The following is a 13,797-nucleotide window of genomic DNA, read 5'->3' on the forward strand; positions in this document are numbered from 1 at the left end:
CATACCAGCTGACAAAAGTCTGCATCAGCTTGGTTAGGGAAGAAAAAAAATCATATTTACCATTATAAAATAGTATTTGCCAAAGAATGAAAAACCATTTAATTTCTGTACCATGCAACAAAATTGCTTCAAGGTGTTGTGAATTATAAACCAGAATTTTAAATTAAGTCAAATAAAGATGTAGTTGATATTCAGAATTATGGCTGCACTTTCAAAGCCACCTGACACTGAAGCAGACTGTTGATCCATCCTTACTCAGTATTGTCTACAGTGGCCAGCAGTGGCTCTCCAAGGCTTCAGGCAGGAGTCTTTCCCAGCCCCACCTGGAGATGCCAGGGATTCACTTTGCAACCTTCTACATGCAAAGCAGGTGTCCTACCTACTGCTGAGTTTATGTACTCTTCTCAGAACTTTGCTTCTATTCTGTTTTAGTTGACCATTTTATGGGCTCAAAGATGTTAAACGCACCACATTTGCTATGCAGCTTCAACCCAGCCTTGTTCTTCTGGCAAAATGACTGAACAAGATAGCAAAATGGACTGGCAGGGATGGCTAACTGTGGTCAAATATTTACTATAGGATGGCTCGGCATACGACGTCTTAGTGTCCACTGTCAGGCCACAAACATCCGTAGCATTTGTCCATTGGAAACTGTTGGAAGAGAAGCTAAACTTCTTATATTGGGAACTACGGTGATCTGTGTGGGCATTAATGTCTCCCCTCAGGATTGTGGCAGTTTCTGTCAGAGAATCAAGGAGTTTAAAAAATATTGGAAACAAATATATTAATATTTCCCTGAAAAAATAGCAAATATAGCTTCACATTCAAATAGCAGTACTGTGAATTATTAATATTTACTAGGTTTCAATATAGCAAGGTGCAAAGGAATACAAAAAAATAGTGTTATTCAAGAAGAACTGGATTTATAGTTAGAATGCTTTAACCCTCTGGTAAGGTTTAAATGAAGATTTTCATTCATACAGGGTTCCTGCTTCCATATTTCTTTTATCACAATACTTTTCTTCCTCTTTAACTCTTTTCCCCTCATTGAATCAAAACGTGGTGGCTGAATAAAACTTATTGGTTTTATTCCAAAGGGGGGAAGCAGTGGTTGCCTCCAGGAGGAATGCAAGAATCACATGAGATATCGCATAAGATGAGCAAAGTTTGCCATTCAAAGTAATGACTATGTAGTAATGCTAAAAGTGTATAAAGTTTTTGTTTATTGCATCTCAATCCAGACTTGGTTCTTGGTGTCTGAAAGATTGTTTTACACCTATTGTGCCATAGCAGAATTTGAGTCAATATTCCTCTCTATGTGAGCTGGGGACAGAACCTTGGAATAAAGCCAAGCTACACAATCCTAAATGCAGATAGCACATGCTGCGTGGGACCATACAACTTGAAAAAGCAAGCTGAGAGAATGACATTGTTGTTTGCTTCCCCATGTCAAAAATTCGCTGTCCATGGAATGCAAGCATATCAAAGATGTGTAGTCTTCTTCCTAAAGTGCTAATTTTCTAGATGGGTAGAATTATTACATGGGGGAGCATTTGAGCATGCAGTGCCTTACCTCCACTCTGAAATGTTACAGTCCTAGGAAGGCTGGGCCATGTGTAGATCAGGGCTTCCAATTAGGCATGCACTTTTGTCCACATAGATTTCCTCCCTCCTTGCACCAGTCTGGTTGGCAACCTTCAGTCTTGAAAGACTATGGTATAAGCCTACAGCACCTGGTATTCCCAGGCGGTCTCCCATCCAAATACTGACCAGGCCTGACCCTGCTTAGCTTCCAGGATCAGACAAGCACCTGACCCCTTTGCAAAAGTCAGCACCAGTCTACATGCCAAGGAATTCTATGCAGCCTTGTCATTCCTACTGAGCTTTGATCTTTTTTACAGTACTGCCATGCCATTCCTCAAAAATTCTTAACCAACACTTTGTGAAATATAGGGCAAACTTAACACCAATGTATTGAATCCAATGGTGCCTGTGTGAGTGCAGCCCCCCCCCATTACCTATCCTACTGAAGGGTTCCCCGACCTTTCAAGAGAAGATTTTTGGGAGGCATGGGGAGTAGCAGTGGGAAGGAAAGTCCCATTATGCAAGTGGAACTCTGATCATGCTCCTTTGGATGTAAGCCTATATTTTGAAAACTGAAAAGAATATTGAGAACATTTTACCCTTTGCAAAGGTTCAAAAGTCTAACTTTATCATTAGTTTTGTTTACAGCCTCATGTAGATGGCAGTAAAGCCTGAGAATGAACCAGATTAAATCTTTGAAAGCAATTTCTATCTTCTTCCTTTCAGGAGAGTATTGGATTGATCCTAACCAGGGTTGTTCAGGAGATTCTTTCAAAGTCTACTGCAATTTCACAGCAGGCGGGGAAACTTGCATCTATCCAGATAAGAAGTCAGAAGGAGTAAGTTCCCATTGCTGCTGGCTTACTGTTGACAAATCCTGCTGTGTTGCCTCACGACTGTGACTAAAACACTAAAACAGTGTCACGGTTTTTGTTCATGCCCCTTTTCTTGCAAGATTATTACTCCATTTCATTTACATACACTTCAACAAAGCATCAAAGTGAAAATATGTTAACGAGGATCAAATTGCCCTCCCCAAATTTGACTCAAATGCTTAGTTATGTAGAAGTTTGCTTGCTACACCTGCTTGCTAGCTATTGTTAGAACCTGGAATATTCAAAGGTAGTAGTAGTGTCGGTGGCTCCTTTTTTCTTCACAAAACCAAAAGTGGGTCGTGATCATGTTAGGGAGCCATTCTGAGGCATAGTGAGGCCCACAGAGAGGGCTGCGGGGCTCCAGCACCCTCTAGACGGCTGGCACAACCCCTGGTAAGTGAGAACCCCTTTTTCACGGCAGCATGATCCCAGGAGTGCCATCCCCCCCCCCCGTGGGACTTAGGTTCCACCTCCCTTGTAAAGTTTGAGAACTGCTGCTTTATGGAATCACAGAAAGAAGCCAAGCACTCTTGCTGCTAAATTTCATCAGTTTCCAGTTACATTTGACATATCCACACTGTAAGCACATGCCCAGATTCAGGTCAGGGAAATCTATGTACGCAATCAGACTTCTACATGCATATTATTTGCTGGATTGGAAGCTGTGGACATAAATATGTTCAAGCCATGTGGAGATGCAGTCTATCCCCTTACTGTTGGATATATATTCTGAAATGCTTTGAAATGTGCATCCCAATCCACATTCTCAAACAACTAGTTGTGTACTATTGTCTTGTTTTTGCATGAGCAAAACTGAATTGAGACTTTCAACTGTTTAGCAGTCATTCACTCTTTTCAGACAATCCTGGGAATTCTAGTTCTGTGATTGTGGCAGGCCCGAGAAGGTAATTGTAAAGGCTGAAAAGAGCAAAAGGCCATCTGGCTTAACCCTCTGCCAAAAGACAAAGCAGTCACAACCAGTTTCCCACAGATCAGCCTTGACAACCCAATTAATGTCACTGGTTATTTAGTATGTAATCTGAGAATTGGATATAAATTTCTCTGCACAACTGCAAATGTGATTAGAACTAGGCAGAAAGCCCAGGCTGATTTTTTTAAAAGAGATTAATTCAGCAGTGTTTATGTAAAACTCTGTTAATTCCTGCTTATTTCTTGCCTATATAATTAACACTCATCTTGTCTGCTCCTCTCCCACAGGTAAGGATTTCATCATGGCCAAAAGAAAATCCAGGAACTTGGTTTAGTGAATTTAAGAGAGGCAAGCTGGTGAGTGAACAGATTTTTCTTTACTTTGGCATTAATCTGCAACATGGTATGCACTCAAGCACCTAAAGCCGGCAAAGGCAATCACTGGATGGAAACAGGTTTGCTACACCCACATCTTCTGGATACCAGCACTATAGTCATAATTACCATTTTAACCTCATGTATTTCCCTGTTTGAATCTCAGTGGAGTAGCCTGCACAGAAGGTTGCCCCAGGCACCAGTTGCCTGCAGGTAGAGGCATGTGCACACAACTTTCTTCTGATTCTGCAGAACTGAGGGCCAGGACAGTGGTATGCACAAGGAGATTAGGTGCTTATAGGGGTTTTTTCTTTCTCTTGTGTTGCTGTTTTTCATTATTTACAGCACAATTGTACACATGTCTTCTCAGAAGTAAGTCCCATTGTGTTCAGTGGGGCTTACTCCCAAGAACATGTGTATAGAATCCTATCCCCCAAGCAGTGTATGCTATGTGCGCTGCATGCTATGATGGGAGGGGGTAACTTGAAGGCAAATTGAACTGTAATAAAAAACTTTTCTTGGTCTTTTCAGACATATGAGGCCATTTTGGCAGCCATTTTGGTGGCATATGTCTGAGCAGTGAAAGGGGATGCAGTGAAAAGGGAATTTTTGAAAGTGGGAATACGATCCAGCATGTGTGACTGCCACTGGATCCACCCCCTCTTTGCTCCTGGCTCCTCCCCCAACATGCCCTATTAATCCCAGCCCAGGAACACTCATTCCAGCAGCACAATGCCTCACTCAGAGTACAGCCTTAGCCTAGGTCACACAGAAATATTGATTGATTGATTGATTGATTGATTAAATGCAATTAAGTTAACTTGCACTGGTTGAGACTATGTAGAAGTTTGCAGTTAGTACCTTTGATGTGCTCCTGAGCATTTTTGCATGGACCAGTTCATACATTTGCTAGCCCCAGTGTAATTTATTCCAGAAGCTTGTAGTCCTTGAACTTGCACCCTGGCTGGTGTCAAGTGAGCTAGACCAGTCCCTTCACAGGGGAAATGTATCTGCAGCTACATCTGTCCCAGGCAATCTATAAGCCCATTGGTGAATGCCTGTGTTCCCAAAGCTGATTGCACAGGGGTGTCATATATATGAAGTAAGCCTATGCTTTTGTATTATACAACTGTATGCTATTATATTGATACCACTTTTCATTGCAATAGCCCCCCCCCCAATTAATGAAATCTGTCAATTTATCCTATTCACTTGAGAGCTACAAAGATGCATTCCAAAATTTGTTTCTGACGTAGGAAATAAATCCAAATGAAAATGGCTCATGAATTTTGGGAAGGCCAGAAAGTAGTTTTCATCTTATGCCCAACATAAAACAATTGCTTTATTTATGGGGTGACTGGCTTGCCTTGGTTCTTTCAATACGTGAAGCAACATTATTGCATTTTAAATAGGCTTTCCGTGAAAACTTCCCTGGATAACATGTGACAGTATCAGAACACACCGCCAGCACATAAGTTATTCAAAATGTAGTGCTGATAACCTCTCTCTCTCTCTCTCTCTCTCACACACACACACACACACACACACACACACACACGCACAATTTCATTTGAAGTTATATATGTGCAATTTGTGATTGATTTGAAGGACTAACAAAGGAACTTTGTCAAGAACAAAAGTTTTTTACAATCAGCAGCACCTAGGTGGCACAGAGTAAACAATGTTAGCCAATTTAAAAAAGGTGTTCAGTTTGAAATTCCTTTTCAACATTTGTTCCATTGCTTCAGTGTGCATATTTTAATGAGCTTTGGCAGAACACCAATGCCAGTAGCGTGCTCTCCTTTTGCTGGTTCTCTCACACTAGTCATCACAGCTTAATGCATTTTCACCTCCCAATATCCCTGGAAAAGGAACACTGAAGAGTCAAGTTGAAGGCATCTTCTTTTTGATATTTACCCTCCTAAGTGGATGGAGATTGTGAAGTGGGGCACATTTAAACCCATCAACATGTGTTTAGAAATGGCACACTCCCTTGAGAGTTATCCCACGAGCTTTCCTCAAAGCGGCACTCAACTGTGCTAGGGAAAGTTTAATTGCTGTGTTGAAGAAAGATATTTTGAAATCATTGTTTAAATCTAGATTTATCAATCTTATCACTACATGCAGAAGTAAGCACTGTATGGAATTAGTGGGTAGCTGAACCTGAAGTAATTCTGAGTCAACGACTGTCATTTTTGAAATGGAAAAATCATCATGAGGTGGGAAAATGGACAGATGGTCAAATAGGCACACTATAAATGTTGTCTCTGTTGTTTTGCCTATGCTGCAAACCTTTGTAAAACATCTCTGGCTAGCTATGGAGCTGACTTATTTAAACTGAACACAGATTATCCCCACTTCAGCCTGACAATCTTGAATGCAAAGACCACGGCCCATTCCCTGTGACCATTGGTAACTTAGGGCCCAATCCTAATGAGGCCTAGGCTGAGCCCTACTGCCGGCACTGGGTGCTGTAAACATGCCATAAAGCACATTTACAGCACCCGAGTAAGGAGCGCCAGCCCACACCAGTCAAATGCCAGGCCCAGCACTGACAGGAAGAGGATGCACCGCTGCTGGTGGCAAGTGCAACTGCCAGGCAGTGGTGTAGCCTCTGGGGGATGAGGGAGGGCAGAATGAGGGTTGGAGAGGAACTGTGGTGGGAGGGAACAGGAAAGGCGGAGCTCTTCTCCGCCGTATCTTGAAATCTGTGTCAGGCCTTCTGGCCTGATACATAGTCTCTCAAGTCTGCACTGGTAAAATAGCCAGCACGGACTTCAGAAGATCCATTGCAGGGCTTGGGGCTTTCCCCAGGGGAAGGGGATGAATTCCTCTTCCCCCCCCCCCCCAAGGAGACCTCAGCTGCTTCCTGGTGCTCACAGGATACAGCAGTAGCCACTTTGGTGCTGCTGCTCCAGCAAGTGCTGGGAAGCTCTGAATTGAGCTGCCTTTTGTCTGCTGGTATCAAAAAGATCCATAAGATTAGTCAAGGTGAAGATGTTTTATTATTAATTATTAACAGTATTTATATACCACTTTTCAACAAAAAGTTCACAAAGCGGTTTACAGAGAAAAATCAAATAACTAATGGCTCCCTGTCCCGAAAGGGCTCACAATCTAAAAATTTTGCCAAATTCCTGAGCTTTGCCTAAAGAACTTATGCCCACTTTAAACTAATTAGTTCCCCCAGCTTAACCACAACTAGATCTAGCAGAATGCACCACTGTTCCTCAGCACCAACAGGAAGGGGACTAGTAAGTGGCTGGCTTGCCTGTAAGTCTGCAGGGTCCCTCCTTCAAGCAGCAGTTCTTTCAGGTTCAGCAGTGTCTCTTCAGCTCTCCACCACTTGGCAATCTCTGTTGGATTAGTCCATTAGTTAGTCCATAAGTCAGTGTGCCAGGTTGTTAATGGTCCATCCTCCAATACGTCAGTCAGGGTGCCAGTTTGTTGTTTGTCTGCCAGTCCGTGAGTTGGTGTGCCAGGAAGTTGTTTGTTTGCCAGTACATGAATCAGTATGCCAGAAAGTCAATTAGGGTGCAATCCTAACCCCCTATGTCAGTGCTTTTCAGCACTGACATAAGGGCAATGCAGCTCTGAGGTAAGGGAACAAACATTCCCTTACTTTGAGGAGGCCTCCATGAGTGACTCCCAACTGCAGGATGCAGCACATGTCCCATTGGCACTGCTATGCCAGTGCTGCAGAGCACTGACATAAGGGGTTAGGATTGCGCCCTCAGTCTGATAAGTAGAGCCATGAATCAACAGGCCAGTAGGTCAGTTTAGCCCAAAAGTCATTCTGATGAGCCACAAGTATCCTCTCCCTCTTCCACACCCTCTCTCTGAATCAGGTGCTGCTTATAACCCTGAAGCCCTCATTGTTTCTTGTGCTGCAGCTGTGCAGCATGCTCCCTGCTGAAATCCCAGGCTTTAACCCCATGTCTCCCAGATTCACCAGAGAAAAGGGCAACTGCAGACACCACATCCTATCCCCTTGCAATATCTTCCACGATTCCAATTCAGAAGATCCAGTTTCTGTGGTGCAGAAATTGGTGGTCACACTCCCATACACAGTGCTCACTGGAGTTCACTGTATGAGAAGCCAAACTGGGGTGCCTGCGTACATTATGAGAGCAGGGGAGAGGAGAGCGTGTCCCTGCTCTTCCACCACAAGAGCAGGACATTTGTTCCAGGTAAACATCTGAACCAAGTCATAGAGTTACACTAAATTGGTTGTGTCCCAGAAATCCAAAGGGATGGCATGGTTGCAGCACACAGTTTGTGGCTGTTTTCAGTTTCTCACGATAATCTGCAGCCCAGATTCATAACTATGTAGTGTGTAAAGAAAATCTATTTACTGATTCATAGCTTGACTGCCTTCTTAATAGGACAACAAACTGGTGTGTGTCAGCTGATTTATGAGGAAGTCAGTGGCTGCATTTTTTTTGTCAAACATAATCTTGTTTTGCGCTTCAAAAGAAGAACCGTGTGTTTATGTGTCTATTTGTGGTCCTTTTCTCTTTCTGTTTCAACCTTCACAGCTTTCATACACGGATGCCGAAGGCAATTCTATTAATATGGTCCAAATGACATTCCTTAAACTACTGAGTGCCTCTGCCCATCAGAACATCACTTACAACTGTCATCAGTCAGTGGCATGGCATGATGCATCTTCTGACAGCTACGATAAAGCACTGAGGTTCTTAGGCTCCAACGATGAAGAGATGTCTTATGACAACAATCCTTACATCAAAGCTCTTCTTGATGGCTGTGCAGTAAGTATAAGCCCAGGATACTATTTTCTGTTTGAAGATGGCAAGTTAACTAAGTAATCAAATGAGTTCAGCTTAATGTCATTTTTCCCAAAGGTCTTTTTCTCCTTTCTTATATATCCTTTCATTTTTACATTTTGCTTAAAAGTAAAATAAAAAAAACTGCATAGTATATGTCCTCCTAAACTTTGAAACTTCAGAAGAAGAAAAAACTGTTAGCCATAACTTAAGGCAAAGCAAAGACAGCAAGCATCAGACAATGTCAACGTGCTATTATAAATGCATAACAAGGGAAGCCACAAAAGGAAGAGTAATGGGAGATGTGAGACGGTAATTGGAAAGCATTTGTGCTTTCTTCAACATTCTGTAGAGAAGATGAACAACAATAATACTGCAAATGGAGGAGTCCTCCATGGACTTAATTTATGGATTTAACATAACAGATGGATTTAATATAATTTCCATCTAAAACATAAAATGGAAGTGTCGACAGTGCCAAAGCTTTTAAAAATATCTTGTATCTCCTCTTCTTCATATCTGATGAACTGCTTTTGAAGTGCTATTGAAATCTGTTAGGGGTAGGATGTTATTTTAAAAAAAGCATCTCTAAGAAGGTCCTTGAGTATTGAGATCTAGCAAGATAAAGCATGAGCCACTTTATCAAATGTTCTGGGTAGACCTCATCAATAGTCAGTGTAGTTTGGACCCTGAGATCTACATTTGTTTTTGAACGACTCAAATTGTGGTTGCATCACTTTCCCTGATAGCCACTGCCTGCATTCTTGGTGCTGTTTCTTAACAGAAACAGTTACCAGATTGGATTACTGGCCTTTATCTGAATGCAGTTCAAGGCCTACCTAATTCCAGACATTCCATACGTGACTGACAGATGTTTGCTGTATTGACCAATACTGGGTGTGCACACATGTGCTGGAATCCTATATCAGGGACCATGAGACGGGGTGCAGGGGGTAAATTGTACCCAGGCCCAGGGTCAAAGGGGGGGGCAGAAGCCATAGGAGGGGGCCCAAAAATTTCCAGGGATCTTCCATCTTCTAATCTCACATAGCCCATGAGAGGTAGGTGCAAAGGGTACATTGTACCTGGGCCCAAGGTCAGAAATGGGGTCCAGGAGCCAAAGAAGAGGAGGCAGAAATTTCCTGGATCTCAGAGAATGTTTGCATATATTGTTTGAAGACTAGCATTCACATTTTGTATAAGCTTACAATTTTATATATCATAATTTGTAGAAATTATGATCCGGCGGAGAAGTGAAGGAACCCAAACAAATCTTTGCACCCTCTGATAACATTCTTCTTAGATGCCCTGCCTTGTTTTGTGGACAATGACACAGCTCAGTAGTTCACTGTGGAAAGATGAGGGTAAAACATGCAACAAACACGCTTTTATTGTGGTAATCATTTAACAATAGTAGGAAAGAGGAACTGGAATAAAGAAATCATACAGCTAGATCCTAAATGAAGCAGTTGCTTTTTGAAGCTTCTTACCTGCTTCTGAAACCATGTTACTGTCCTGGGTTTCTCTCTCTTGGCACACATAAACACCGATGTCTCTCTGCACATTTTAAAATAAAAGGCTTGTTAGGCAACGTACACTTTACTTCCATAATTTAATTTTGTCGTGGATGTGTTTGTCTTTTTTTTTTTTTCTTTTTACAGTCAAGAAAAGGCTATGGAAAGACTGTTATTGAAATCGACACACCCAAAATTGACCAAGTGCCTATTGTAGATGTGATGATCAATGACTTTGGCGACCAGAATCAGAAGTTTGGGTTTGAAATTGGTCCAGTCTGTTTCCTCGGTTAAGTTTAGAGCAAAGAGACGATTCCACATGAAAGGATGCACCTTGGTGCCACCGCTGACCCACTTGATGCCACATGCAAGTTTTGAATAAGGATGGCATAGGAAAATATGGCTCACCGTATATGTATGTCTTCTCTAGAAAACACCCACTGCCCTGGTAGGACCAGAATCACATGACTTAAACTTATTTGACAAATATAATGAAGGATGCTGTGGCAGAGACAGGCAACATAGGGTTAACTTTACAAACATCCTCCACCATCCCACCCCCAACCCACCTTGCCCTTGATTTTTATTTTTATTTTTTCCGGTGCTGTAAAATTGAATGTCATGGTGCTCTTTCTATTACAACATCAAAGGTGCTAAGAAGATTTGTTTAATAAACTGTAAGTATTCTCTGTACAGTACGATGCTCTCCTTTCAAAAACATGCATGTGTCCCTGAATTGCAACAGGCTCCTATGTTATAATAATTTCACAATTATGTTGTCAATACAGTGTATGTATTATGAAAAAATAAAATTGTAATTTCCAGTGAATCCAATTCCCTATTTTTTTCCCTGACTAATAATAATATTAATAATAATAAAATCCCTTTGTATATATTGATGTTCAAGAGCTCTGTTATTTGAAGTCACCAACAAAAAACCTCAGGTGGCAAAACTGAAAAAATTTCAGTATGCTGTTACCATTTTTATAAGGAATTCCACAAAGGAAAGCACCAGATGAGGTGCTCTTCCATGGTGCTATACCTCAGGCTTTTTAATGTTCCTGTTCTGATGCCAGGTTATTTCAAGAAATGCGTGTGTATATACATATATACCTAAAATATTGCCAGTTTTGTTTAGGGATGAGAAACATATGTGTTATTAAAATAAATGTGTGAGAGTCCTTTCTGATGGTATCTTTGGGGTACGGGAGCTGTAGCAGCATGAGCTTCTTCCACCCGGCCCTGGGAATGGTGGAAGACCTGGGCCAATGGAAATTGCTTGTGTGACTCCTTCTCAGACCAGCGTTGCCCCTTCTAGAAACAGAACTATGTTGGTGTGGGAAAGAGTCACAGCGGGCTCCCTGAGACAACCAGATCTTCCAAAGGCCCCAGACCAGCATGGAAGAATCACATGCTTTGTTGCCTTCTGTGCCTTACAAGTCATCTCAAAAGAGGGCATCTTTTGGGTCAGACCTAGTCATCCCTGTTTTGCATCTCACCTGAATTATGTCACCAGTGGTTCTTCAGTGACCCACACATATCTTAAAACTGGATTCTGAACCATTATTTATGGACTGTGCCACATCAGTTACTTGATGGATTGATGCCAGATGTACTTAAATTATATGTGACCATTGATGAATATTTCCTTTCCTGAACTGGACACCTTCTATTGTACGATCTATTCCAGATTTTATCTACCCATCCAACTCATTTGATTTTTTTTTCCTCCTGTGCCTCCCAGTTGTGGCTAAGTAGCCTTGGTGAAAGCCATGTGTTTGTAGCCCTGATCAAGAGATATTTGAGCACAACAGAAGGCTGTCAATCTGCTGCTGCCCTTGAATGAAAGATGATCAGTGCTCTTAGCTCTGGTTTGGGTTGCCAATTCTGGAGCCAGCAACTATAGCTGTGCCTTTCACAACAGCTTGCTATACAGACATTAGCAGTCCCTGAAAAGCTTCACCAGCAGACATTTGCATACCAAGCTTCTATTAAAGGCACTATATCAGGTCAGGCAGATTTGTATTTCTTCTGGAAATATGGGGCCAGGCAGCAAATGTTAGATGCAGTCACAGATGACAGTACTGATCGGTAGTGAGTGCATGCTGTGCAGGAAGGCACCCTTCTCCACCCCCCACCCTAAGTATCCCTAGCATCTATTTGCTACCCCAGTAGTGGAAATTCAGGAGTGGGAACCCATTTCTGCTCATGGATCATCCTTGCTGGAATATAGTGAATATGTCTAGGTCATGTGATTCTACCTAGTTGCCAAGCAACCTATGAGGAAACTGCTACCTATGGAGCTTATTTTCTGACCTAAACCATTCCAATTTGCAATCCAAATTTTGCTCAACGGCTGGTTGGCCTTGTCTCAAGAAATTTTTTTTCCAGGTAGTCAGACATAGATATTAACTTAACACAAATCCTTTTGTACTTATTTTTCATAATATATGTAAGACTTGAAAAATAAATGTTTGTTACTATTTCTTATATAAATTTGTTTAAATTAAGTGATATCAGATTCCACTAGCTCATTTCCAGCTGGTTTTTTTTTTTAATTGTGCAAACATTTGATATGTAAAACAGATTTTAAAGACAACAGTTTGCTGTTCAGAATTCCTTTTTAAAAACCAAAGTTTGTAACTGTCACCTCAAAGAGGAAGAAAAAATATACATTTTATTAATAAAATCAAGTCTTGTCTACCTGGACTGATCGCTCTGTTTCTTAAACATACAGGAAATGGAATCTTGCTTCAGAAACACAAGGATACCCGAGCTCTAAATCAGTGGTTCCTAAACTGGGGGGTGGGACCCAGTTGTGAGTTGCGACCTGATTTTTAGATTGCCAAAGGGTGATGGAAAGATCAAATAACTAATTGCCTCAAGCCCCAAGGTTATTCAAAAATCAGATACTGTAGCTGCTAACTACCCTGCAAAGAACTCAGCTCCTGCAGTTTGCAAGCTTGGGTAAATATAGGAAGATAAATGTTTGATGGTCTTTTTTGTGGTTATTATTACTTATAAATAAATAAAATAATTGTTTCTTTCTAGATCTCCTTTTTTAAAAGTCTGGTAAACCTAGGTGGGTCCCAATAGAGTGTCACTTTAAAAAGTGGGTCCCAGTGCTAAGAAGTTTGGGAACCACTGCTCTAGATCATCTCACATCACATGGACCAAGGAATACAGTTCAGAAGTACTCATTAATATGACTACACACCAATTCACTTTAAAAATTGGTTGGCAACCTTCAGTCTCGAAAGACTATGGTATAAGCCTACAGCACCTGCTATTCCCAGGCAATCTCCAAGTACTAACCAGGCCTGACCCTGCTTAGCTTCTGAGATCAGTCAAGATTGGGCATGTGCAGGGTAACAGTTGCTGCTCACTTTAAAAATTGTAATTCATATTTTCCAAATGCTCAACTTGAGAGTTTGAGGCTGCAGTCCAATACATACTTACCTTGGAATAAGTTCCATTAAACTAAATGGGGTTAACTTCTGAATAGACGTGCATAGGATTGCACTATGAGTTTGCAATCCAAAAAATGCTATTTCATCACACTTTTAACCCACACTTCCTTCATAAAGTTTAAGCAAGTCTCTGTGGGGTTTCCCCATTTATAGCCATTAGCAGCTTCCAAATCCATTTGTACATGCCGCAAACCAGATGCATAACAAATTATACAATGAACTCATACAATTTTTTATGTAGAAGCCAGCTTCAAGTATGGAA

General features: G+C 41.4%; 1 protein-coding gene across 1 annotated transcript in view; it reads left to right on the top strand.

Annotated features, from left to right (window-relative positions):
* The window catches only part of COL11A1 (collagen type XI alpha 1 chain), a 284,888-nt gene extending 274,529 nt beyond the window's left edge, over positions 1 to 10,359 (top strand). The window contains exons 64-67 of the mRNA XM_066624556.1: positions 2,311 to 2,423; positions 3,678 to 3,746; positions 8,303 to 8,536; positions 10,213 to 10,359. Coding sequence (XP_066480653.1) covers positions 2,311 to 2,423; positions 3,678 to 3,746; positions 8,303 to 8,536; positions 10,213 to 10,359 — 563 coding nt within the window. The remainder of the gene's footprint in view (positions 1 to 2,310; positions 2,424 to 3,677; positions 3,747 to 8,302; positions 8,537 to 10,212) is intronic.
* Positions 10,360 to 13,797: the final 3,438 nt, after the last annotated feature.

Source organism: Tiliqua scincoides, chromosome 4, assembly GCF_035046505.1.
Source record: "Tiliqua scincoides isolate rTilSci1 chromosome 4, rTilSci1.hap2, whole genome shotgun sequence".
NCBI lineage: Eukaryota > Metazoa > Chordata > Lepidosauria > Squamata > Scincidae > Tiliqua > Tiliqua scincoides.